Below are 27,155 nucleotides of genomic sequence, written 5' to 3'. Positions count from 1 at the left end.
GCGCGTCATCGACTAATGAAGTACGTCTGATCGGCCCTAAAAGCACAATACGGGCACTGATTGACATCTAATCAATACAGTATATACAAAAGGTATTTTCCATACCCGGACATTCTTTGAGTGTACAGGGTTTGGAATGCCATGTCTTGACTGTATACCGTTTTCACGCAGTGGAGTTCTTTCGGAGGGCTGATTTTCACAACCAACCGACAAAAAAGTGGTATCTCCGCGGGGCTACGATGAGCGATGACTGAGGCTGAGCCGATGCAGATTTTCTGTGGTGATTCATCGTGCAATAAACCAACGAGCGAAGCTTTCACCGAGGGCATCTTGTTTATTATAATTTGAACAGAAAAATCTATGAAATCAACAGTGTCCTCACTGACTAGCATTACCACAACTGCACTCTCACACCATGCTTGAACTATTTAAAAAGTTTAGAAACTGCTTCTTTCGATACACTTAACCCCGAAGGGAGGTAAATAGTTTCACGGAGAGGAGTAGGAAATTTCACGAAAAACATGTGAACGTAGAATTCATTGCTTTAACAAGAGAGACTTTGAGTTTCATTAACATAATCATTTATTAAATATGCCAATTTTCATTCAGTTGGTTAGTAAATTGCTGTTATTCTTCCCAAGTTATAAGTGTGAAGGGCCTCTGACTAAATAATTCCAAATTGATAATATTTCGGCACTAACGCTATAAACATCTAACAAAAGAAGCACGGTGCAATACCAATGGACGCTCAATGTTAATGCACTGTGTTACTTTTGTCAGATGTTCGTCGTGTAATACGCATTAGATATCAGCTGATGACCAGTGGGTGTATCCTGCACTTGGGGTGTGGGGAACTAGCCCCACCATGCCAATTCATATTTTTTACCACTTTGGAAATTGTACCAGCATCGTCCTTGAGTTGGAGGGAATGATTCTTAGATACATTCTGCTACATCCATATAAAAACCAAGTCCACTAATTTGGCAATACCATAACACTTATATGTACATTATTCATTACACTGCTTCTCACACCAGCATGGCCATACATATAAAGACACAAGGTTGCTGCACTAACAGAAAGGGGAAATGATTGTTTCCAAACATACAGTTTTCCAGGAGTAATAAATACTAAACCTTGAAACATATGAAAAGGTTTATTTGACCTATAGAATAAAACATGTATAAAAGTATAAAAACTATATATAATTCTTAATTACTAATTGATTTGATTAAAACCAGCTTTAATGCATTGAAAGCCTAACTTATCCGGTAAACAAAATGCATGAAAACCTTATCCGCATCTTAAATTCTTTTTAAAAAACTGAGAACCAAACAGAATAAACATCTCATTTTCCCCTCTGTCATACTTTGTCCCCTTTCTTCCCCCACTGAGCCTTGTATTTTTCCACCTTTTTCAGGTAGCTCGCAGGAGGCCAGCGGTTCTCAGTGACATATTTCAGGTTCTCCCCCTCCAGCTTCTTAAACTCCGCCCGCTGCTGGAAGGCCACAAAGTTACGGGAAATGAGATCAAGGCACCACTCGGCAAGCTGGCTGGCATTGCACATCTGTCAAATGACCAACCACATAATAAATCATAAATATGAAGAAAATGTTGGTTAATCTCCTAAAATACGAGTGAAATGTAAATAACAACTTTAATGGAGAGTAGAATGATAGAGATTGTGAGATAAATCCAACATAAATCTGCTGGAAATGTTATTAAAAGGACTTTTTCTCTGGTAGCGAAAAAGCTGACATTTAAAAAGTCCCCATGATTTTGTAAAGAGTAGGTATGCCAAAAAAAGCCTAAAATTCCCGGAATGATCTGAACAAAATAAGTGACATTATCTAAAAGATTTATTCCTACAGCCCTGCAGTAATAACATTTGACTAAATTTAGACTGCACATTCTGGGGACTTGGCATTCAGAACCAGACTTGACTTGTATGAATGAATGTTTTAGAACCCGGAGTGCTCATTTTAGAACTTGGAAGAAAATCTTTCCAACCTGGGCTGTATGCAACAGTCCAATGACATCCACATGTTCCTCTGTCACATCTACCCCCTTGGAGATGTACAGCTCACAGAGATTTCTCAGTCGATCTTGGCCATACCGATCAGCGGCTACAAGGATCCCCACGGCATCACCCTCCTCTATAGGGGCGTGGTCAGTGTACAGGTACTCCAGGAGGGCCAAGAAACACTCCAGACTCACGTCTTCAATTCTAATCTGAAACATCACAAGAACAAAATTCCAACATGATTTCTCCTCAATGTCTCGCTTGAGGTGACTACGTATACAGCTAAATGTAACTTACCTACAGCTGTCAAAGAGTTTTATCAAGCAGTGTCATGAGGCCTAGCAGTCTGCAGCACACCACTCTAGGGCAGTTGGTATATGTTGACCTAGCCCTACAGCAACACCCACTATTAGAACTGACATCAGTATTCTTATGACTGCTTCTTAGAGAAACGGGCCAAAGTTGGAAGCAGCTACAACTCTGAAAGGTGTCATATCTGATTTCAAAATGACTTATCGTGGACTCAAGTACCCCCTCTAGTACAGTGTGTGCCTCTCAGTTTCATTACCTGAGAATTGTTTCTCCCCGAATCTAAGTCTTGCTCCCTAAAGAGGCCCAGACCCAAATTACCTCATCTTTGCTGCTTTCAGTGAAGTCTCCGCTGAACATTCCATTCATGACCTCACAGCGAGATATCAGCATCACCTTGTGAGCGTAGACCGTTGCGCCTTTGCAAAAAGAATGAAAAAAAAAACAGGTGACATTCTTTTCTGTTTTTACATAATGGGACTGATGGGGTAAGTGGTAGAGTTAAACCAAGCTAAAACAATGAGAATTTCATTGTTGCTATTCTCAAATAAGAATTCAGTGTTTAATGCTGTCTATTCCAGTTTTTGGGACAAAACCTTTCAAAAATCCACATCACCAAAATACATCGAAAAACCAGTCCCACTGGAAACTGTTCCTCACCAATAACCGTGGACATCCTGAGGAACAGGCAAGAAGAGATAAGGGGGACACAGCCTACCTTCAACTTTGAATCGGATATCAGACAGTGTCTGTTTGTTCAGGAACAACCACTTGGCCCTCTGTCCTGTCTGGTCATTCAGGTAGGTTCCAATGCTAGGATTCAGGAACTTTCCATCATTCTGTAGGTTCTTGACGATGCTGTCCAGCATAGGCAAGGAGAATGTATTGGATGCTTTCTGTAAAGCCACCAGGTCCTCTGTGCTGGTCCCATCTGTAATGCTGGGAAAGCCTGTAATGTCAGAAAAGGTTCAAAAAGGCAGAATTTACCTCAATTTTTGGAATATAAGCCAAGGCTTATATGTAGATTCTCACACTTTTTTTGCGTGCTGCACTTTATATGCTGGGTGGCTTATATGCCAGACGTTGCGGCTGGGCCACACATACAACATGCGGGCGGTACAATCATGTTTTCCTTGGTTGCTGTGTACATCTGATAACTTGAATGTTGGAGGATAAATAAAAATTTGAGTTGTCCGGACTTCTAGCTATTAACAAATTCCCCGAGTCATCTTAAACTTTACGTGCTCTGCTGTGGCAACATTTTTTACTGATTATTTTTCTGCTTTTTATTCATTCTCATTGAGTATTTTTTTATCAGAGAAATAATCATTTTACTGAGATATTTTTTACAGTTGTTGCCTAAAGATTTCTTTCTACCCTTAAATAAAAATCAACCGCTTCAGTGGTGTACCTTTGAGTGGCAGATCTTTTGTCTTTTTTGCCGATCGTGCTCGGCGTGACATGCCAAAGAATATCAGAATTTTTTTCACTTGGGTTTTCTGATGACAACACTTTCTGTGGTCACATGGTTATCGAAAAGAGTCGGCGATTGGACTCTCCATGAATGGGTCTATGGCAGCAGTCAGGCTAGCCGAAAAACGGGATTTGTCTCGATCGTGGTGGTGCGTGCAGCGCGTGTGCTGTGCATGCTGCATGCAACTACATGCTGCATGCAACACAAGCAGTTCCAATGTTACGACTTGAACAAGGTCTTCTGGCAGATTTTTCATTTTTTAGGCGACTTGGCATTGTTTTATTGATCGACGTCACAAAAACTTCGAGATAACCAGATGATATGTTGAGGGCAGTTATAAAGGGAAATTTTTTTACATAAAAGCCTATTCTTTGGGCAAAAATAGTCGGCCTAAGAGATATAACGATCTTTCAACTTAACTCACTTCGAGTTACTGAGATTTTATTGTACGTCCCCGACCCCATAACATTTGCTGGCCGCTGGAAAAAAGGGCAAAAGTTGATGCACAGCCAGCGCAGAACAGCCTACAAAAATGATTAAACTTGAGGACTTCACTTTCATTTGCCTTTTCTTAAATTTATTAGGATTGCACGTATAGTGGAATCATCAGTGCACTCTACTGATGCTTCAGCATGCAGCACCTTTGTAGTTGGATCATCAGTGCTGTGGTGAAGCTTATAGACCGGCCCAGTGCGGCTTCTATGCCAACTTTAAATCTGAATTTGCTGATGTTTGCGTGCTGTAGCTTATACACTGGGCAGCTCATATTCCGAAAATTACGGTAAGCAGTTAAGTTTCTGGGGTGTTACAGTAAACTCAGTAAAGAGGGCTTCTGGAAAGTTGGGAAGGTTGGAATGGTCTACTCTCCCACTTCACCTAAGACACACATAATATTTTGAAGAGAAAAGACCACACTGATTACCCATGAAGATTTCTTGCCAGTGACTGGCTTCTACAGTGAATTTTCTGAAGAAGTTCAGGTGTATAATTAGTGACATTTATGTTGGCAACATAAATGGAATTCCAAGAACCATTCACATACAGATGAATACATGCCAAAAGATTAACTACTGTAACGAGACATGTTATTAAGTGAGGTGGCTGGATACCCGAAGGTGAAACAAGGAAGTGGTAGAACAAATTTTGGTTTTGAAAATTATATGAGTCTTGTCATTACCTGAGTACAGAAACTCCAAGACATGGCAGAAGGTCTTATAAGAGATGTCTGCACTGATTGTCACCCGGGTCTTTGCTTTCTCAAGCAGACTGCCATCTGGGGTCACTTCATCACGGATACCAGCTAAACCAGTGATCTTGCCCTGGTTGATATCCTCCCAGGTAAAGTTCATGACTGAGGGATGGCTGGCTGTATCCTAAAATAAATCATGTGATGAAATCAGAAAAGGCAAACACTGGGCTATTTTATCCATACACAAAACAGAGTGGATTACTGCAGAACTTATTATTTGACATGTTATTATCAGACAGACATTTTCAGAAAAATAAACACTGAATTGACACTGTCAATCATCATGTTTTGGCATCATTTGTACTGCTCTTGGAAATGTGGGTGAAGTAAAGAAGAAACGCAGCCAACCTGGTCTGGTGGGTCCTGGCCAAACACACAACAGAAGAAGTTGGAGGCACTACACAGCACCATTTTGTGAGCCAAGATGCTCTTCTCTTCAACGATGAAGACGACGTCAGAGAAGGCTGGCTGCTCCAACGCCTTGCCAAAGTCCTCTGCGATGGTTGAGGTTTGGATTTCAATCCGAGGGGCTTCATCTTGGGGCAATAAAACACAAGGAATGTGAATCTGAGCCCCATCCTCTTATGAAGCAGGGAAGAGGAAGAGTTGTCTCAACAGGCATCAACAAGTTAATCATCACGTTTGTTGGCAAAATATTTGTTACTGAATGGGCTGTCCAACTCAGAGAAAAAGTAAAGTTTTGTGTTTATCAAGACAGTAGAGTCTCTCAAGCAACATCTAGAAAACCCAATGTTGTGAGCCTACTACAATGACTGAACCATGGACAGACGACAAGCAATGTTGCAAGCAATGCAAGTAATGTCTCAGGTGATCGGACAGGCTTACCTACTGGGGGTACTTCAGGTGGTGGGCGGGGCTTTGACTTTCTCCAGCTTAAACCAAAGAGTGTTTTCTTCTTCTTTGGTGTCTTTCCTTCATCAGCAATATAAACCTAGGGGGAAAAAAGGAATCCCTCATCAGTGCTGGAGTTCAAACAATCTTACATTAGCCTATCAATGATTAAAATGACAAAGCTATCATACTCAGCTGTACTCTCTGACAGCCCGTTGACTTGACCTTCTACACCATGCAGAAATTAAACCCGACTTCTGCAACAAAAACCCCTCCAGAGGATTCACTCACTGCTTTCTCGAAGCATTCTTCCGCATTTAAGTTCAGCTGCCCAGTCATCTCAGTGTATTCCAAGTTGAGTTTCTGAGCCATATTCAAGCCCTCCTCGTATGTAACCACACGGGTGCAATTGGGACTCCAAGGAGGATCTGCCAAAGTACGGCAAAGAAAAAGTACATTGACAGACTTCTTGTGGGTAAGCTCATGTACATGTATGTATGATTGTGCCAACCAGTATGCGCAATGTTTGTGTGGACCTCGGAACAAAGCAGGTCCATATAATACAGGCTGTGGGAACCTTCCGTGGACTAAGTTAGGTCCACACAAAGCTAGATTCCCTCTCTGAAAAGCAGATTTGGAATCATTTAGGGGTCAGGGTTATCTGTAACTGAGTACTTTTGCAGAGTGTTCTTACAGACAAGGAAATACAGGAATGTCCTTCTTCTGTATGAAATGCTAACCTCTGTGTGTGGTTGGATGTGTATCCATGTTCAATTACAAAGTTTGAAAATGGTAAACTAGGGTCATAAGTTGAGTATTGATCCGAGATTGAAAATCCTGTAAAACATCTATTGGTGCACTTCAAAAAATGTGGTTATTACTGGATGCTCAAATGGATATCTGACTTAGAAGTAAACCTTCCAAGCTCACATCTCAATTTCATTTTCAAACTTCATGAAACGAGTTCACTGTGATGAACCGAAGCTGAAAGGCAAGCCTAAACACCTCTTGATCAAGCCTGGAACAAATTTCTTTCGTCCGTCTTGTCCGTCTGTCATCTTATCATTTCTTGCCTGTTTGGTAGTCCTGTGATCTGTTGTCTGGCCGTCTGTTTTCAAGGCATTTCAGTACAAGCCCTTGGCTTTTGATTATGCCCCAGTAGTGCAAATGTCATCTTCGTTACTACTGTTTGTATTACTTTATCCTTAACCACTTCGTGCCGGGGCATTTTTCAACGTTGATGATGCTGGGCCGGCATGACTATCATTTTTTCTGTTTTCAAAATCCTTCAACAATTTATCATTCCACTTAACAGTCATTTATAGCCGCACGGAGTAATCTTTAGGCACTACTCTAAGTTGACAGGTGACCTTCATTGACGCCCGAATATTTCAGCCAGGCCTGCAGCCTTGTAAACAGAGCCCAGATTGTGCGGTGTTATACAACTGTCTTTTGTTCACGAACCTGGCTCAGTGCACTGCTGACCTCTTTTCAATAGGGGCCTGATTAGCATGCAGCGGTGCTGTGTGGCTCATCGCTGCGGTGGTGGAGAGCTTTTGTCCCCGGTGGTAATCTGCTTGCTCTAAATGCCCCAAACCCTGGTATACGGTTTCAAAATAACGCTGGATTATCACCACTTTTGAGAGTGAAAAATGCCGGTAATACCCAGCAGCCTGGTCTTTTGTTCAGAGTACGGTCTTTTGTTACAGGGCCCTGTTTCCTTTGTCCGAGTTCGGAGACCCCGGCCACACATATAAACCATACGGCTCCGATTTTGGAGTCCCCGGCTGGTAGTGGTTAACCCCTTCGCTTCAGGAGATGGCAAGAGACGCGGCTTTGTGTGAGGATTAGTGCATACCACACATACAGTCTATTCACCATGCAGCTGCTGGTTCAATGGGGCCTGCTGCTGGACAAAGCCCTCCATTCAGGGCATACCACAGCCCAGCAGTCACGGTCAAAGGAATTACCGGGGCGAAGGGGTTAATTCATTGTAAACGTGCATACAACTTGAATGCCTTATATATGCACTATTGGAATAAATGACAATTGAAATGAATTGAAAAGTTATTTCCTGATACACTTGCCTATGTTTGTTGCCACCAGGAGGATTGGAATGTCAGGCATGGCATGGCGGATCTCTGGAACCCATCTCGTTTCAACATTCGCCAGGGAAGTCCTGCTCTGAACAGAGAAATACAGGTGGAAAACATCCACTTCCTCGTGGTTCGGAGGATAGGGCCAACTGAGGGAGTCTGGCTGCAAACAGAAAAAAAAGAGAAACTTTTGAGATAGTAAAACTGCACATACACCACTGGAATAACACACCAATGACACTGGCAGTGTTCTTCCATGGGACATGATCCTCTGCAATCCTACAGGAATATGTGGGTGATTGTCAAAGTGTGACATCATTATGCATAGTCTTTCATATCCCTAGATTTATCCAAAGGATTCTACTTACAGTACGTGGCATGCCTGACCAATTTCTCTCACTGTTGTGAAGGAGTGCACTCGTCTCTATGTATGGCCAATTGTGTTTCTGTGCCAATTTGAAGCCTTCATCAAACGTCACACAACTGTACTGAGGACTTCCACGAAGGTCTGCACAAAAATAAATAAGTCTGTCTTATTTAATAAGTCTACAGGGTGTCCACATAAAAAGCATACCGAGATAAAATAACTGTACTACCAAAAGCACTTTTATATGGGAAAGAGAAAAATATCTCAAGAAAGGGCAGAATGCCCTCTTTGCAATGGTAGACAGCTTGTGATGTTATTGACACAGATGAGTGAACAAACTAGACCGGTGTTAAGGGTACTGAAATCGGCACTGTGACAAGTTTGCATATGTGATTAATGAGGTTAGACCATGCAAGTGTGCAGAATACCAAACGCCTTTGCTTTAAGAACGTATTCTTGAAAACGAGGAATGTACCTAAATCAATCTTATCCGCTTTGTTTTCGCTACTTACCTCATCAGTTTAATGTGCTAAGTCCTCCACATGGCCACCATTCCTGTCAACGCACACCTGACGTCTTCGTTACATGTCCTTTACTGCGCGTCTGATCATTTCAAAGTCTTGACGGAGATTACTGACTTCTTCCACTATTCTTGCACGTTAACTCCTGAACATTAGCTGAGGGTGTGGTGAAACTTTTGTTCTGCAGGTAACGCCATAAAAAGAAATCGCCTTCACCCCACATGCTGACTTTTGTTATCAATATGCAACTTCTAACAGCTCTTAAAGCAAAGGCATTTGGCATTCTGCACACTTGCATGGTCTAGCCTTGTAAATCACATATGCAAACTTGTCACAGTGCCGATTTCAGTACCCTTAACACCAGTCTAGTTTGTTCACTCATCTGTGTCAATATCATCACAAGCTGTCTACCATTGCAGAGAGGGCACTCTGCCCTTTCTTGAGATATATTTCTCTTTCCCATATATAAAGTATATAAAGTAGTTTTGCTATTACAGTCATTTTTATCTCGGTATGCTTTTTATGTGGACACCCTGTATAAAACAGTGAAACTCAAGTCAAATTGTCACTTTAGGATCTAGACAAGTAGCAGATTAGCACAGATGGGCATGGTTCATGTCAGTATTAATGTGAGTACATGGACTTTTTCCTACGAGTAGGAGTGTAAAAATGGGTACGAGGAAAAAATTTCCCAAAAAATTTACTAATGTAATCTGTCCTATGAGCACATTCATGAGCTGACTCATGCCCAAGGCCTTGCCTATATGAAATATCGAACTGCAGCCATGCATTCATCGGTAGGTTCAGCAAATAAGTGAAATAATAATCAAGAAATTAAAACTGAAAATATGTACAAGGGTCATTCCATGAGGTTGGGGCACTATTTGTGATGGTGTCAATTGAATTGGTACATGGGTTCCACAAAAATCATAACAGCTATTTCCCGGCATGTGGATTCCACATTGGCACTGTTATGCAGCTTGCAAGGCTAAATACAGAGGTGTGTTATTTTTACAGAGTAAATGACCTACATGTACTCTACAGGTCATAACAGACAGTAAAAGGTACCCATGTAACAAGGACACAGTCACAAATTGTGCCCCAACCTCATGGAATGACCCAGAAAGCAATTCTAAACTGCAGTGTGATAAACTGTTGGCTTAACAAGTGAGTAGCAAGGGCAAGTTTTTCTAAATGTTTGTCAAATTAAAGGCAACCTCCCATCCTTACAAGGAACCTTTAGGATATGTAAACAGATCTTTTCTTTGAATTGTCTGCATCTTGAATTGCATGATGGGACCAATCAGGAAGCAACTACAGTACCTAACGAGACTGAGTCAGCTGCCAGTTGGACACCAATCATTTCTGGTGTATTAGTCTGTCATAAAAACATCTGAGCATACCTTCAGAAGAGCACTCTCTGTTTCGGGCTTAAAAATAAAATCTTTCAACCAAAACACTTGCTCCAATGTGAAGGGTAAAATCAAGGGCCTGAAATGTGTCATGTAGAGATCAAGTGATGGTGCTTCATTTGGCCTATATTTGTTTGTGTACACGTTAGTGTGCCAAACACAACTCAAATGGTCCCTTAAGCAGGATTACTGCACCTAAAGGACAATCAAATTCCATGACTTTTCTATGACCAAATTAAGAAATTCCATGACCCAATCACGCAATTTCTTGGACTATTCAGACTTTTAAAGTTGCGAATAAAATCACACATTTTATGCACCTATTTCTGACAATAGAAATCACACACAATGTTTGAAAAATTCCATGAATTTTCAATGACTTTTAGTCATTTTTACAAAATTCCATGACTTTTTCATGACTTCTCCAGGCTGCAGGAACCCTGCTTAAGTATCAGTGGACTTGCCTATCTTTGTGGCCACAAGAATGATGGGAGTTGTGGGCATGTGGTGACGGATCTCTGGCAGCCATCTTGATTCAATGTGTTCAAAGGAAGACCGGCGCTCCACTGAAAAACACATCAGAAAAATGTCGGTTCCTGGATAGCTCAGAGGCCGCAGACGATCCATATCTTCTCCCTGTATACCAAGTAATTGGAACATCCTGTGTTTAGAAAGTACTTGGACCTACCACATTCAACTTCACATTGTTTTGTTCAAATTACATTATTCAACTTGTTACTATCTTTGCTCCATTCTAAGGTGCTTGGGGAAATGAGTAAACCTTGTTGATGTTCGCAATGCATTATGGGCTTGGATGACAAATAAGCAATGCATTTCATGCTAAATCTCACGGGGGAAGTGAACCAGTCAGAAATCAATTTACAGTTTTCTACTGAATATTTTTTATGTATCTGCTATTGCATGCATTTTATCAGATTATACAAGACACATTTTCAAATAATTTTCAAATATTTGTAAGGGCACAAGTATTTTTAAGGGCACAAGTAACTCTGAATGAACTACATTTCGTGATTTTGATTGGCGAATACTAGAGCATTAATGTTCACGATCTTTGTCAATGCATGGTTCATGACAAAAAGTGGTGTTGTTGGGATTTTCTAAATTTTCTTTTCCTGCCAAGCTTTATACCTCAGAATTTGTGAATATCTTCGCCAAAAATCAATAATGCAACACTTTGTCAGAAGGGGGTGACTTGAATAGGAGTACAAAATAAAATGGAAACAGATTAACGTTTTGCATGACTTCTCCCATAGGGTTGTGCACAAAGTGCATTGCTTATTTGTCATCCAAACCCATAATGCATTGCAAACGTCGAAAAGGTTTATTTCAAACAACTGACAGAAAAACAGGTGTGAAACTGAATGTGCATTCATGTCATTGACATGAAGTGGGAGTTTTTTCAGATGCTGGGTGGCAGTCAACATAGCGGTCCTTTTCTACTGTTTTCAAGGTCTATATTCATGATTTGTATGACATTTCTTACCCCATCGTCACTTTTTCAAACTCCGAGACTGTCGCAGAGCAATATCCACGATAATGCCCAGCTGTGGCCCAAGCCACTTGTGCGTGACATGCATGCTTAACAATCCAAACACATTCATGTATTTGGAGCCTTTGTGTGTACAACCCAATGGGAATTTACTCAAGTGTGGAGATCAGTATGGACTCAATACACATATATATGTGCTGAAAAGTGTTTAACACCCTCCATGTTTTCACACAAGTAAATCCCTCCATTTGACAGTTGGTGACATTCTCCAGCAGAAGGTTAAGATATCACACAAGATGTTATGAAACTACAAGACATTACATGTACTGTACCCCTGCTGATGCATCCCAAAACACAGGGTTGAAAGTCTTCCCAGCAATCACAGTGCCAAATGACCAGCGGTCAAAATTCATAGGGATGTAAAGACGGGGAAAGTAGCCTTGGTAATGAGAGATACAGAGGCAGGTTTTGCCCACTCCTCCATCTCCTTCCAACAAGAGTTTCAGTTGCACTCCATCCTCTGTTGAATATTCAAGAGAAAGACATCAATTGGGAGAAGGGCCAAAAGAAACTTACTTTTACAGCACAGCGCCACTTAACGACAATAGAAAGTTACAGACACTAATGAGCACAATCGATTTACATTGAATACTGAATTTAACGTTTTCAAATATACAATCTTCAAACTGATTAGGTTAAAATCATGATTCACATCAATGAAAAAGTTTTAATTTCAAATGTAAAAACCAAGTTCAACTCTGCACTTTTACTAACTTTTTTTCATATTCACAAGGTTGGTGTATTGTCCCCAAACCTAGTATTTGTATAAATTAGTCTAGAACTTAAAAGTAGAAAATATTCTGCTTCACTAAAAAATTCTTTTGTGCTCAGAATAAAGTCCTAAGAGTATTTTCTGCCGCAGAAACCTTCTGGCACTGAGCCAACAATGTACAAGATTTTCTCGGAGTATGGACATAATGCAGAAATTTGTAACCTAGTAAGGCAATACATATGCATGATATGCAGAGTAGGTACACAATTCCAGAGCATAAAGGCATGCATTGTTATGCATAGTTACAACTCACTGGAGGATACTGCATGACATTCATGATTTAGGCCTATACCCACCTTCTTGATCGGGCAATGTGGCACTTGCCATTTTGCCCTTATCCATCTAGTTCACACTCACAATCAGAGTGTCAATGGTGCACTTCCTGATGTATTCAACTTCAAATAGGTCTAGCCATCCGTCATCTCTGTTCAATATCAATATCAAACCAATCAGTCGAAATAGCTGAACAATAAACAATACCAAATCAACTTATGAGCAACATTGGCATCTATAGACCAACTTACTTAGTTCCATTTATCTGGGCGCTTTTCACACCCAACATGTGCTTACTACACAATTTTCTGGGGATACACCATGCACTTTCATTAAAGCAAAATGATTTTATTGCTACTCTTGAGAGGAGACTAGTAATCTTTAGGTCTCTTGTAACTTAGGCCAAGGCCGTTTTCCAATCCTCAACTTCGTCTCTGTCTCAGGCTTCGTGTAGGAAACCAATCCCCGCTTGTGGGCCTGAAGCGTTTAACTTAAATTGAATTAAGTACTGTGATGTTCATTCATTTATTTCCACAGTGTTCACAAATAAATACATGTACATAAATCTACAAAAATGGTTCAACAAGAGAGTGAAGACTGAGGGGGGGCCTAAAAGAAGCTAAGCTTGTGAATATGGGTCACTTGTACATACATATAATGAGCGTGTTGAGCCAAAATGCAACATGCATATAATTATTATAATCATCAACAATTAAAGTGATATTATGGCTCAAAACAAATGCTGGACCTATAGACTCTTTGGCTCTTTTGCATCTTATTTGATGTTCTGTGGCACTATCAGACTTACTGCTCCGCTTACAATCTCAAAGTCAGGAAGTAAAAAAACACGTGAAGCTTCCGACGGAGCCCAAGTCGAGTTTGGAAAACGGCCCTTGGCCTTCCCTCGGGGGAAAAAACCTCAACTTCAAGAAGAGCAACAATATGGCCTTTATCCGTTTATTCAAGTCAGGTTTTTCAACAGTGTTGTGGGAAACTTGAAAAATTAACGCCCAACAGAAGTATACTGCAGTGCAGTGAAAGTCCCCTAGACACACCGGTTTGTCGCGTCGTCCCCCCCCCCGACATTTCGTTCGTTAGAGCTAGAGCCTCATCAGCGGACGACGAACGCCAGACCATGGTCAGACCTAGTTCAGTCAGCGTGGTCAGTACCGGTACATTCACGACATTTTTACTGAACAATAAAACTTCAGTACATGCGTGGCCGTTGTGATGTAACATTAAATGCACAAAATAATGTATATTATGTTCATGCTTCAGACACGAAAAATGTAGACCAATTACTACCTTTTCGTGTAGATTTCGCTCGGTAATGAATCATACTCGAACCTGACCGGCAGGCAGCCCCGCCCAAGAAAGTAGTTCTATGGTGGCCCTGAAAAGACAAAGTTTACGACTAGTCGCAAATATTTTTGCGATGTTTTTCTCCGCTAGTCGCCAATATTTTTCAGTTGGAGGGTAAGTGTGCTAATATTAACAAACGGAAAATGCATAATGATAGGCGCCTGCCTGGCTTGACCTTGGGCATTCTGCATGTACAGCTGCGGTGCATTGACCATGCGCGTGTACCTGGACGTGTACTATTGCATAGTTGTCCACGTGCGATGCCTAGTGAACAATTACGCTGTGCATTGAGAAAAAAACAAGTCCATTGGGAACGACACGACTCAGAAAAACAAGGTTTGCTTTCCACATGGCTTGTTCCTGGTAAGGACAACCCGTTTTCCTTACCAAGAGCAAGCAATGTGTGCATCTTGAATTTAGCCGTGGCTCTATCTGGAAGGCATGGGCAAATAGTTAACCCTTCAAGTTTCTGGAAAAAATTCACGACAAAGTTTGTGACTAGTAAATTTATTCATGACGTTGAAAAAATATTCACGACGTCGCAAAAGTATTTACCACTGGTCGTGAAAGAACATTCGCGGCTCGTCGCGAAAATATTTTTTTGCGACTAGTTGTGCATTTTCTGTCCCTTCAAGGCCATCATAATTCGTATGTAGCGTTGGAGCAGGTTGGCCGGAAGCGGGCGCGCGCAAGCACAGATCTGCGGGTCGTGAAGGGTACAGTCCACTAATTCCAGCCCCATTGAAAACAGTGTAAAATCACCATTCTTCAGAGCTCAATAACATGCAAGCCAACATCCCTGAGGTGTCACACACAAAATTTAATTATTATTCAGTCATTAATCTTTCAGTTTCTTTTCAATTTTCGGGGGGTTAACCAATTACATTTTTAATTATTCACCCAAAACAAAACCAACCCCCCAAAAGTCAAAGTTCCCAAGTCAGCACGCAGCCATTTTTCAAATGGCAACCCTCTACTTTCTCGGTCCTTTGGGAACATTTGTCAACCGTATTTTTTTTATCTCTTCCGCCCTCAGATGGAAGCCCAAAGAACCAGGGTTTCGATCCTGGCAAAGATTTACACAATCTCACCATTTTGGGGGCCAAACAATCCCCTTTTTAGAAAGATACTGTGGGAGCACTTTTAATGCTAATGAGCCTGGCGGAAATTATTGCTTGAATTAGTGGACTGCACCCTGAATGAATGAAAAAGGACTCGGTCGTACGTGAAAAGTTCTGAAACCACGGGAAATTAATAAGGTGTACGCCTAAAGAGAGTCCTTTGCTGGGCACGTGAAGAACTCAATCAAGAGTTGGTCTACATAAAAAAATACAGGCCTTATTACAATAACGGATGATGATTTTGCTAAGGTCTGCTTCCTTAGATCTGCCTTGCTCTAACGACCTTGTGTGGCGGGGTTGTCCACAAGTGCGCAGAAGTTCCCGGTTTTGCATTACCGTCCATTGCAAGAGCCATGCAATCAGCAAGCATATCAAACCTCTTAAATGTTTCATGATGGTATCCATGGCTGATGTATTCCAAAACACGTGATCAATGTCAATGACAATAAAAATGTGAATAGTAAAAACCAAATAGCACCCTAATTTTCTCTCAAATGTGAATAGTGTGGCGCCGCGCCCCTCCGACGAAGGCGAGGGCGCCCTCCTCCTCGAGGCGCGGTGCGTCGGACGGCACGCCGGAGAGTCCCTGAGCGGCTAGGGACGAGTCCGTTGGGACCGAAGTGTACCGTCCCCCAAGAAAGTTGGTCTTCGTCGAGATGATGGCTAATCTGATTGGTCGAAACTTAATGACGTAACCCGGACAGACCTGACTCGAAATAAACTTCGCCTGGACTCCTGACTTATATACAACAATTCACAAGCGGCTGGTTTATTCATCAACACACTCAACCAATACACCAGTAGAGGGCGCTATTGACGGGGAAACTGCGTGATTTTACGTGACCGGACTCCACCCAGAGCAGTGAACACCACAATTAATTGCGGGCATCCAGTGCCGAATCAGGGACTTTAGCAAGTCTACGGGCTTATTGTCAGGGCTGTGCTACACGCAACTCACGTCACGAGACAGCAATGCGCCCTTGCATCGACCGCAAGCTCCTATCAGGAACTATCGCACCACCAATCAGCCCCTCAACCTACCGAGCCCCTCAACAGCACACGCACCACTCGGACTTAGGCACAGTCACACTAGGCTAGGTGACTTTAACCCTTGCACAGGATTCTCGACCCTTACCTCAGGATCAGCCCTTGATCAGGATGACTAAGCTTTGCTTGAGCGCGCCTTTTATAGCTTTCGCGCTGCTGTGACCACGTACGCCCGCGCACGCGCTCACGTGACTAAGCAGTGACTTCCGCTGCCCCATCGCACAACGCACAAGGCGGAGCCTATGCGCCGCGCTTGCTTAACACACAGCTATGCGCGCCTAACATCTGCCTCTGTTACTGGGCAGAGCGCCATCTATATCTTCGCACCGTGCCTAGTGACTAGCGCCCTCTGTCGCGTCACAATAGTTTGAAGTCCAAAATGGCACTTTTTCTCAAAGCCTAAAAGGGTTAGCCTATGTATAGGACTACAAGTTGCACAAAAAGCATGGTAGCGTCATCACAAAGGAGACTCTGGGTTCATTTACGAATCATTTATTAAATACACAATATTCTTTTAGCTGGTTAACTGCATGTAAACTTCCCAAGTTAAAGGGGAATGCCCCCCCCCCATTTCAAAATGATAAATATTTCTTGATATGCATATCAGCAGACCAGTGGGGTATCTAGAACTCGGCTGGGGGGATCTTACCTGTCCTCACCTCAGGATTTTTTATTTTAGAGAAACTGAAAGCACCAACACCTGGGAAATAATTCTAGCCACTTCCTTGGAGGAGGGGAGGGTTTTACATACATGCCATTACATGTATGTAGCAATCATAACCTCCAATAATAGCATAACACTTATTTCATGCATTATGTAAACCTTTGAACCTTTAGGTCATTGCACTATAGTTTTCCAGGTGTAACAAATACTAAACTTTGAAAGTATGATACATGTTTTTTAAAACTATATTTAAACCACCATTATAAAAGTATTAAAAATATATAATTCTACAATGATTAACTGATTTGTTTCAATAAAGCCTGCTTTAAAAGCAACTGAGACTCCATTCATCATGCAAGAGGGTTTTATTTGCACCTTCTTAAAGACTATGCATCACTCAAACGATTCCACTTTTCCTCCTCATACTCTGTCCCCTTTCTTCCCCCATTCAGCCTTGTATTTCTCCAGCTCCTCCAGGTAGCTCACAGGAGGCCAGCGGTTCTCAGTGACATATTTCAGGTTCTCCCCCTCCAGCTTCTTAAACTCCGCCCGCTGCTGGAAGGCCACAAAGTTACGTGAAATGAGATCAAGGCACCACTGGGCAAGCTGACTGGCATTGCACATCTGTCAAACAATCAGACACATAACAACATCAGTGCAAAAAATGAAATTATTCGACATGCAGAATTGCTGCGTCTCCAACGAGTCGAAGTATACTTCTGCACACCTTTCGACAGCAGTGCTATTTTGGATGAACCAAAAGGGTGTTTACCGCAATGAACGCAATTCAATTACACTTTTACAATATGAACCAAACTGTGTACATGTAATTCTGCCAATGACAAACAGCGACAATTCATGAATCACCGTGGTGTTAGATTCCAAACTTCCACTGATTGAGAATAAGACCCCATTCTTCAGTTTCATTGACACTGCTTACACTAAGATGTTGCTCCAAAGCTGGTGACAAATTTGATAATAAAAATTAAAACTATATTTGCTTGCCCTCCTCAAATCTAATGAAATCTACACAGCAATAATGGAGAGTACAAAGATAACGTCAGTGATACACATCCAAAAATACACCTACTGGAAAAGTTAAAGGAACTTTCTTGATATTTTTCTGTCATGGCACCTGTATAAATAAGTTGTGATTAAAAAAATACTTAACAGTCTAGGCTTGAATTTGATGACTGAAGACAGGAAGACTTGGAGTAAACATTTAGAACTCAATGTTCATGATGATTCATTCATATCTGAGAATTCAAACATGAGCTTATTAGGATGAGCTTACAAACCTGGGCTGTATGCAACAGTCCAATGACATCCACATGTTCCTCTGTCACATCTACCCCCTTGGTGATGTACAGCTCACAGAGATTTCTCAGTCGATCTTGGCCATACCGATCAGCAGCTACAAGGATCCCCACGGCATCACCCTCCTCTATAGGGGCGTGGTCAGTGTACAGGTACTCCAGGAGGGCCAAGAAACACTCCAGGCTCACGTCTTCTATTCTAATCTGAAACACCACGAGACAATTCTCCTCTTCGTTATTTGGATAAACTTGGCAGAGCAGATTATTATGGCCATTAATGTCCATCATCAACATGGCATCATCGATACATCTCAGCTTCATGGTCTAGATAACACAACTCAAAATTGCCAGGCTAACTCCACAGGTTGTGCCCTTAGATGAGGGCACTTTGTCACCACTGTTTCAGTAATATATCCTTCCAGGAATAAAGAGATACATAATCTTTTTACTGTAGGGACGATCACTGTGAACCATCAAGCCATTTCCAGTTAAACAGAAGCATAGGGCCGTATAGTTGATGTAGACTGAGATAATCTTTGCTTTATGAATTGTTTCATAGATTTAGAGAGCTGAAGTAATGATGATGTAGCATCAAAGATGCCTTTCTTCTGGTACAGTCTGTGCACGTCAGTTTTTGTTCCCCCTGACTGTCAGTGTTGCTCCACAATGAGGCCCAGACTCAAATTACCTCATCTTGGCTGCTTTCAGTGAAGTCTCCACTGAACATTCCATTCATAAACCCACAGCGAGATGTCAGCATCACCTTGTGAGCATAGACTGTTGTGTCTTCAATAAACAAAGAGGAAAAAGGAGACTTTCATTTCAATGTCGTTATGGGACTGATGGGGCAGGTGGCAGACTTAAACCCAGATGAAAAGATGAAAACAGTTTTTCTGCTACTCTCCATTCAGAAAGAATTTGATTTGTACGCTGTCTAATCCTATTCTTGAGGAGGAAACCTTGCACAACCCACACCACGCAAATGCATCAAATTCCAGCTCCATGGAGCGCTGTTCTTTACTAAAAGCCAGGGATATCCGAGGGAACCATCAGGAAGAGATACAAGACACAACCTACCTTCAACTTTGAATCGGATATCAGACAATGTCTGTTTGTTCAGGAACAACCACTTGGCCCTCTGTCCTGTCTGATCATTCAGGTAGGTTCCAATGCTTGGATTCAGGAACTTTCCATCATTCTGTAGGTTCTTGACGATGCTGTCCAGCATAGGCAAGTAGAATGTATTGGATGCTTTCTGTAAAGCCACTAGGTCCTCTGTGCTGGTCCCATCTGTGATGCTGGGAAGGCCTATAATGTCAGGAACAGTTCAAAGGCAGAATTTCAGAAGAGGAGGGTTTCTTCCGTATTGGGAGTTTGCATATACATTCTACTTCACAGAAATGGAAAAGCATTTCTGAACTGTATTACCATTGGCCACTGATTTCTTCAACAATTATGGGATGATTGAATTAGGAGTACTTCTATTACCTGTGTACAAAAACTCCAAGACATGGTGGAAAGTTTGGTAAGAGATGTCTGCACTGATCATCACCTGGGTCTTTGCTTTCTCAAGCAGACTTCCTTCTGGGGTCACTTCATCACGGATACCAGCTAAACCGGTAATCTTGCCCTGGTTGATATCCTCCCAGGTAAAGTTCATGACTGAGGGATGGCTGGCTGTATCCTAAAATAAATCATGTGATGAAATCAGAAAAGGCAAACACTGGGCTATTTTATCCATACACAAAACAGAGTGGATTACTGCAGAACTTATTATTTGACATGTTATTATCAGATAGACATTTTCAGAAAAATAAACACTGAATTGACACTGTCAATCATCATTTTTTGGCATCATTTGTACTGCTCTTGGAAATGTGGGTGAAGTAAAGAAGAAATGTAGCCAACCTGGTCCGGTGGGTCCAGGCCAAACACACAACAGAAGAAGTTGGAGGCACTACACAGCACCACTTTGTGGGCCAAGATGCTCTTCCCTTCAACGATGAAGATGACATCAGAGAAGGCTGGCTGCTCCAATGCCTTGCCAAAGTCTTCTGCGATGGTCGAGGTTTGGATTTCAATCCGAGGGACTTCATCTTGGGGCAATAAAACACAAGGAATGTGAATCTGAGCCCCATCCTCTTATGAAGCAGGGAAGAGGAAGAGTTGTCTCAACAGGCATCATCAAGTTAATCATCACGTTTGTTGGCAAAATATTTGTTACTGAATAGGCTGTCCAACTCAGAGAAAAAGTAAAGTCGATTCCGTCTCTCAAGAAATGTGAAGAAGAGCCACTGTTTATGTGGCTGCTGCAATAAACCATGGAGAGACGACTCATAAAATGCCAGCAATGTTGACTTTACCTCAGTAAGTCTTACTAATGGCAAGGCTTACCTACTGGGGGTACTTCAGGCTTAGGTGGTGGGCGGGGCTTGGGCTTTCTCCCCCTGAATCCAAAGAAACTTTTCTTCTTCGTCGGTGTCCTTCCTTCATCAGCAATGTAAACCTAGGGGGGGAAAAAGAATCCCTCATCAAGCCTGGATTTCAAATACTCTTACAGCAGCCTATTAATTATTGAAATTGAACTTGTTGTCATCAAAACATTTGAGTTGTAATGGACATCTCTCACAAAAGAGCTACAGGCGACAAAGCTATCTTGACTTGACCTTCCACACCATGCAGAAATTAAACCTGACTTCTGCAACAAAAACCCCTCCAGAGGATTCACTCACTGCTTTCTGGAAGCATTCTTCTACGTTTAAGTTCAGCTGCCCCGTCATCTCAGTGTATTCCAAGTTGAGTTTCTGAGCCATCTTCAAGCCTTCCTCATATGTAACCACACGGGTGCGATTGGAACTCCAAGGAGGATCTGCCAAATAAAATGTATGTTGAGACACTTCTTACAGGTGAGCTTGCATGTATATGCCAACCTGTATGTACAATGTTTGTGTGGACCTTAGGACAAAGCAGATCCACATAATGCAGGTTGTGTGAACCTTCCGTGGACTAAGTCAGGTCCTCACAAAGAGATTCCCTCTCTGAAAAGCAGATTTAGGAGCATTTAGGGGTCAGGGTTATCTGTAACCAGAAAAAGAGGAAAAGCCAAGGAAACCTTGAACAAAAATCCAGCTTAAAACCATGTAGATCGACAGTTACTAAACAAGCCGAGTACTTTTACAGAGTGTTGTTAAGTACCAAACAAGACAGTAATGTCCTTAATCTGTATTCATCATCCCTAAGACCGTCTCCCTATTCAACAACGTGCAAATTGACCATGTATTAACATTTGATAACGCCCGCTGCGTAAATCACGCGCTGGCACCTGGATACAGGACAGTGTAATGGATTCCGACTGGTGCAGAGTCTGTGTGGATGCCGCTTGCAACGCGTGCACTAATTCCATATAAGGAGATCCTATTGGACAACCTGCACAGGGAATATACCATTAAATGGACGGGTGTTTTTCTTGTATTTTCAATTTATCATGTATTGACTTCTTTTGACTCTCTGAATGGGAATAAATATGTGCGTGGCAGGTCTTAAATGTTAGTTTAAGACCGGCTCATGAGAACGCTGTGGTTCGGACATTAGTCACGACCATTCTCATGAGCCAGTTTTAAATGCATGCTTAAGACAGGCCAAGTGCATATTTATTCCCTTATGAAATGCTAAATCTAGTTGTTACAGGGTGCTCATCCAAATGGATATCTGACTTTGAAGTAAATATTCCAAGCATAAATCTCAAGTCATTTCCTGATGCACTTGCCTATGTTTGTTGCAACCAGGAGGATTGGAACGTCAGGCATGGCATGGCGGATCTCTGGAACCCATCTCGTTTCAACATTCGCCAGGGAAGTCCTGCTCTGAACAGAGAAATAAAGGTGGAAAACATCCACTTCCTCGTGGTTCAGAGGATAGGACCAAATGAAGGAGTCTGCCTGAACACAGAAAAAAGAGAAACCTCTGAGAGTAAGATGGCACATGCACCACTGGACTTGAATCAAGGCAAACTAACGTTGCTCTACCCCAATCAGCCATTCCTTCACGTACATGTACTGTATAAATTACATGGACGCGCTCAGCCGCTCATGTAACATCTTATAAGACACCCTCATTTGATAGCCTTTCCGCAACATCCTGTGTCAACATCAAAGACTTTACGTGTGTCACCATACAGACGGTAAGTCTACTTGATGGATAACCAAATCTGACCCTCTGTCAGTGATAGGCAGTTATTCACTATTGCACATGGAAAACATGATCTTGCATCATGTATGTGTTACAGAACTTCCCCAAATCAAAGTCAGACTGGTAGATTGGTTTATTATAATGGAGGTATAAACGATGTAAAAACAAGTCCGGCAATTTGATTGGCTGCTACCTGTTTTGGTAGATGAGCTAACTCACTGCGGAAAAATTGTTGACAGATACGACAAGTCGGGATTTCTCAACTCACAGTAATAAGTGGACACGAGGGCGCGAGGAAAGTAACAATGCACGGCCGCCATAACCAAAGCATAAATGCAGACACTGTCACAGAGGTTTCCAACTTGAGTCAAGTCTAATGTACCACTGGAATAACACACCAATGACACTGGCAGTGTTCTTCCATGGGACATGATCCCCTGCAATCCTACAGGAATATGTGGGTGATTGTCAAAGTGTGACATCATTATGTATAGTCTTTCATATCCCTAGATTTATCCAAAGGATTCTACTTACAGAACGTGGCCTGCTCGACCAACTTCTCTCACTGTTGTGAAGGAGTGCACTCGTCTCTATGTATGGCCAATTGTGTTTCTGTGCCAATTTGAAGCCTTCATCAAACGTAACACAACTGTACTGAGGACTTCCACGAAGGTCTGCACAAAAATAAATAAGTCTGTCTTTAAAACAGTGAAACTGTAGTCAAATTGTTACTTTGGGATCTAGACAAGTAGCAAATTAGCATTATGGGTATGGTTCACAGAGGGCCACCTCATTTTAGGGAACCTGCCCAAACTCGTTACCACACTTTCATCCTGACGATCTTGATGCTGAAAAAGCATCATTTGATCCAAAAAGCATAGAAGTTGACGCACAATGCGATCTTTGAATTCAATTACATGTACTTCACCCAGTGTGGCAGTGGAGTAAACTTCCATGAGTGTGAGTACTTAAACACACGTTGAGTACATGAATGAGTACGTGGAATTACACCTGTGCATACCTGCAGAGGAGCACTCACTGTTTTGGGCTGAAAAATAAATTCTTCCATCCAGAACTCTTGCCCCAACATGTGTAATGCACATCAAGTGATGGTGCTACATTCGGCCTATATTTGTTTGTGTATACATGTTAGTGTTCCAAACATAACTCAAATGGTCCCAAGTATCAGGGTACTTGCCTATCTTTGTGGCCACAAGAATGATGGGAGTGTCAGGCATGTATTGGCGGATCTCTGGCAGCCATCTTGATTCAATGTGTTCAAAGGAAGACCGGCACTCCACTGAAAAACACATCAGAAAGAGGTCGGTTCCTGGATAGCTCAGAGGCCGCAGACGATCTATATCTTCTCCCTGTATACCGAGTAATTGGAACATCCTGTGTTTAGAAAATACTTGGACCTACTACGTTGAACTCCTCATAATTTCATTCACGTTATGTTATTCAACTTGTGGCTATCTTTACTCCATTCTAAGGTGTTTGGGGCAGCCGGGTGGGGGAACGATTTTCAAAGTGGAGGGCTAGTTCTTAGACCATCAGGCATCAGTATTTGGAGCCTTTGTGTGTACAACTCAATAGGAATTACTCAAGTGTGAAGGCAAGTATGGACTCAATACAGAATATATGCTGGAAAGTGTTTAACATCCTCCATGTTTTCACACAGGTGGTCCCTGGATGTTTGGACATCATCCAGTGTGAAGAGCTTAAGATATCACACAATATGTTATGAAATTACAAGTCTTTTCTCCCAAAAATACAAAGACATAAAATAAGTATACTGTACCCCTGCTGATTCGTCCACAAGCACAGGGTTGAAAGTCTTCCCAGCAATCACAGTTTCAAATGGCCAGCGGTCAAAATTTGTAGGGATGTAACTACGAGGAAAGTAGCCTCGGTAAAGAGAGATACAGAGGCAGGTTTTGCCCACTCCTCCATCTCCTTCAAACAAGACTTTCAGTCGCACTCCATCCTCTATTTAATCCCATATTCATATCAATTTAAAAAATATATAAGAATGTCTTCAAACAAAAATGCTGTTACATGTATTTCAAATTTAAAAAGCAACTTCAACTCTCCACTTTTACTGACTTTGTAAGATTCACTCTTTGTGTATGATGCCAGCTTCCTTAAACAATGAGTATTTTGCCCCCAAAACTAAGTTTGTATCAAAGAGTCTAGATGTAGAAAATAGTCTGCTTCACTTAAACAATTCTCTCGAGCTCAGAAACCATAGAAACCTTTTGGCACTAAGCCAACAATGTACAAGATTTCCTAGTCATGTTAAGAGTGGGGACACAATGTGAATGCAGAAATTTGCAGCCTGCAAGTGCACCACGTACACATGATATGTTAAGTAGGTGCACAATTCCACAGCATCATGACATGCATTGGCAGTGCATGGTTCAAGATCAGGACACCTCTCTCAAAACTCACTGGAAGATGCTGCATGTCTGACGATTTCTACCTACCTTTTTTATTGGGCATTTTGACACTTGGGCATTGGAAGATGACCTCATAATCAGACTGTCAATGGTACACTTGCTGATGTGTTGAAGCTAGGTCTAGCCATCTGTCATCTCTGTTCAATATCAAACATGTCAGTAGAAACAGATGAACAATATACAATACCAAATCAACCTACGAGACATCTCTAGGCCAACTTACATAGTTCAAACTGGGTGCTATTCAATACCCAATGATGTACACGTGTTTATTACGCAAGCTTCTGGGGGTACCATGCACTTTCCTAGACTACATGTATATAGCAAAATCCTCAGTCTTCACTCTCTTGTCGAACCATTTCTCTAGATATTATGCAAATGTATTTATTTGTGACAACTGTGGAAATAAATGAATGAATTGTGAAAATGATTTTATTGCTCAGTTGCTGATCTTGACAGGAGACTAGTCATTGAAATGTTTACTGTCCTCCGGAAAAACTTCAAAAAAAATAATTTGGCCTAGGCCTTTTATTCAAGTCAGGTTTTTCAAGAGTTGGGGGAACAACATTAACGCCCAACAGTAGTCATGGCAGTCTACTGAAGTGCAAGTCCGCTCGTGGCAATAAGGGTTTGCCGTTCGTAGAGCTAGGCGAAGCGGACGACGAACCCCACTGACAACCGGGCCATACGTAGCGGTTCAGTACTGCATCATGTGGCCGTTGTGATGTAACATTAAATGCACAAAATAATGTATATTACGCCCATGCTTCAGACACGAAAAACTTAGACCATTTACTACCTTTTGGTGTAGAGTTAGCTCGGCAATCATGCACAAAACCTGAACATAATCCGGTCATGCAGCATCCAAGATCGATCGTGTGTGTGTAGTCGTTGGAGCTGGTTGGCTGGAAGAGGGCGCAAGCACAGAAACACGGTCTGGGTGCATTTCGCCATTTCACAAGTGCAAATCGTATATTGCCCGAGATCTCAGTAATATTTTGATTCAGTACATTAGATCAGTGTTTTAAACGCATTGCGCCTTGTACCCATTTCGTCCGCTTTCAAGAGCAGAGTGATTTGACATTTTCAAACACAAATCCTGAGTAGTAGAGAACTGACAGTTCTGGATCACACGCCCTTTTCGCCGTTTTTAGCAAAAACCCCTGGGTAGTACATCGACTCAAAAAATCGGGGGAATCCCCTAAAAATCTGGAATTCCAGATTTCCCTGGGTACCTCATCGACCCAAAAAATCCGGCTCTAAAATACCGGGCGAATATATACATTCTGAGCCAAAATCTCTTTTACCCATCACACGCAGTATTCCCTCCGGTCATACTCGCTACGCTCGCTCACCTTTTGACCCCGGCTGGCTAAACAACTCGTGACTGGTACTGACTTACACAAACAAAAAAAGGGATTTCCCCTTGCGAACAAGTCGAGACTTGCCCGATCTGAACTTGTGACCTTGGCTCTGTTCAAAGCAAAACACGCTATGTTTACAACCGCCTTAAGTAAATGGTCTATATATAAAAACATGTCGAGTCAAGGCGTCAGAAAAAATGATAAAAATTTTATAAATCTATATATAAAAAGAGACATGAGCTATCAACAACATCGACCTATATTAACGAACTTTATTCGATTTAAGAAGGTGTTTTTGGAAGATTTTATTAAACGGTATAAGATCCCATTACCGTCACCTAGGCGCAAATATCATACACGATCAGAGCTAATAAAAGCTATCAGAGAGGATCAAAAACAATTTAGATATCTCCCGCGTCAGTCATATCGGCAGCTGTTGAAAACGGTACAAAAATATAATATTCCTTATGCAAACAAAGACAGATACGTCAAACAGGACTTTATTGATGTGATTAAAGCTTATACACAACCTAAAGAACTGGAGGAAGTAGACATTAAACGTATAAGGCGTTTTAAAGATAATTTTCGTAATTGGGAGTTGATTCCTCGCTTCTATGAAGACGATTTAATACATTTTTTTGATTTTTATAAGCAGTTGATAGAGAAAACAGCGTTAGCCGAACTCAAAGAAATCGGGAGTTACAAATTACAAACAC

General features: G+C 41.7%; 2 protein-coding genes across 7 annotated transcripts; both read right to left on the bottom strand.

Annotated features, from left to right (window-relative positions):
• Positions 1-564: 564 nt before the first annotated feature.
• Positions 565-25,212, bottom strand: LOC110974551 (rho-related protein racA-like). 5 transcript variants are annotated; one of them, XM_087139678.1, is made up of 14 exons: positions 14,224-14,319; positions 12,942-13,069; positions 12,146-12,333; positions 10,768-10,939; positions 8,372-8,511; positions 7,995-8,166; positions 6,199-6,335; positions 5,902-6,007; positions 5,404-5,591; positions 4,984-5,179; positions 3,051-3,281; positions 2,654-2,751; positions 2,011-2,232; positions 565-1,567 (listed from the first exon to the last, which is right to left on the bottom strand). In XM_087139678.1, exons 2-14 carry the CDS (start codon positions 12,985-12,987, stop codon positions 1,364-1,366), a joined length of 2,100 nt encoding a protein of 699 aa, XP_086995804.1. In that variant the 5' UTR covers positions 12,988-13,069; positions 14,224-14,319; the 3' UTR covers positions 565-1,363. The 5 variants fall into 5 exon arrangements, with proteins under 5 accessions (XP_086995804.1, XP_086995805.1, XP_086995808.1 ...); XM_087139679.1 differs by having other exon boundaries at positions 12,942-13,107; positions 14,224-14,315; XM_087139682.1 differs by lacking the exons at positions 10,768-10,939; positions 12,146-12,333; positions 12,942-13,069; positions 14,224-14,319 and adding exons at positions 8,883-9,072; positions 25,103-25,212.
• Positions 16,925-25,907, bottom strand: LOC110974555 (rho-related protein racA-like). 2 transcript variants are annotated; one of them, XM_087139684.1, is made up of 14 exons: positions 25,875-25,907; positions 25,103-25,212; positions 24,418-24,508; positions 23,815-23,986; positions 23,151-23,290; positions 22,195-22,366; positions 21,161-21,297; positions 20,823-20,934; positions 20,337-20,524; positions 19,917-20,112; positions 19,506-19,736; positions 19,117-19,214; positions 18,411-18,632; positions 16,925-17,736 (listed from the first exon to the last, which is right to left on the bottom strand). In XM_087139684.1, the coding sequence occupies exons 4-14, from the start codon at positions 23,927-23,929 to the stop codon at positions 17,533-17,535; spliced, it is 1,815 nt and encodes a 604-aa protein (XP_086995810.1). In that variant the 5' UTR covers positions 23,930-23,986; positions 24,418-24,508; positions 25,103-25,212; positions 25,875-25,907; the 3' UTR covers positions 16,925-17,532. The 2 variants fall into 2 exon arrangements, with proteins under 2 accessions (XP_086995810.1, XP_086995809.1); XM_087139683.1 differs by lacking the exon at positions 25,875-25,907 and having other exon boundaries at positions 24,418-24,605; positions 25,103-25,211.
• Between the last annotated feature and the right edge of the window lie 1,248 nt (positions 25,908-27,155).

Source organism: Acanthaster planci, linkage group LG08 (genome assembly GCF_054643075.1).
Source record: "Acanthaster planci isolate LZ-2023a linkage group LG08, COTS_SCS, whole genome shotgun sequence".
NCBI classification, from domain to species: Eukaryota; Metazoa; Echinodermata; class Asteroidea; order Valvatida; family Acanthasteridae; genus Acanthaster; species Acanthaster planci.
The sequence above is the reverse complement of the archived record's forward strand: the minus strand, read 5'-3'. Positions and strand labels throughout refer to the sequence as shown.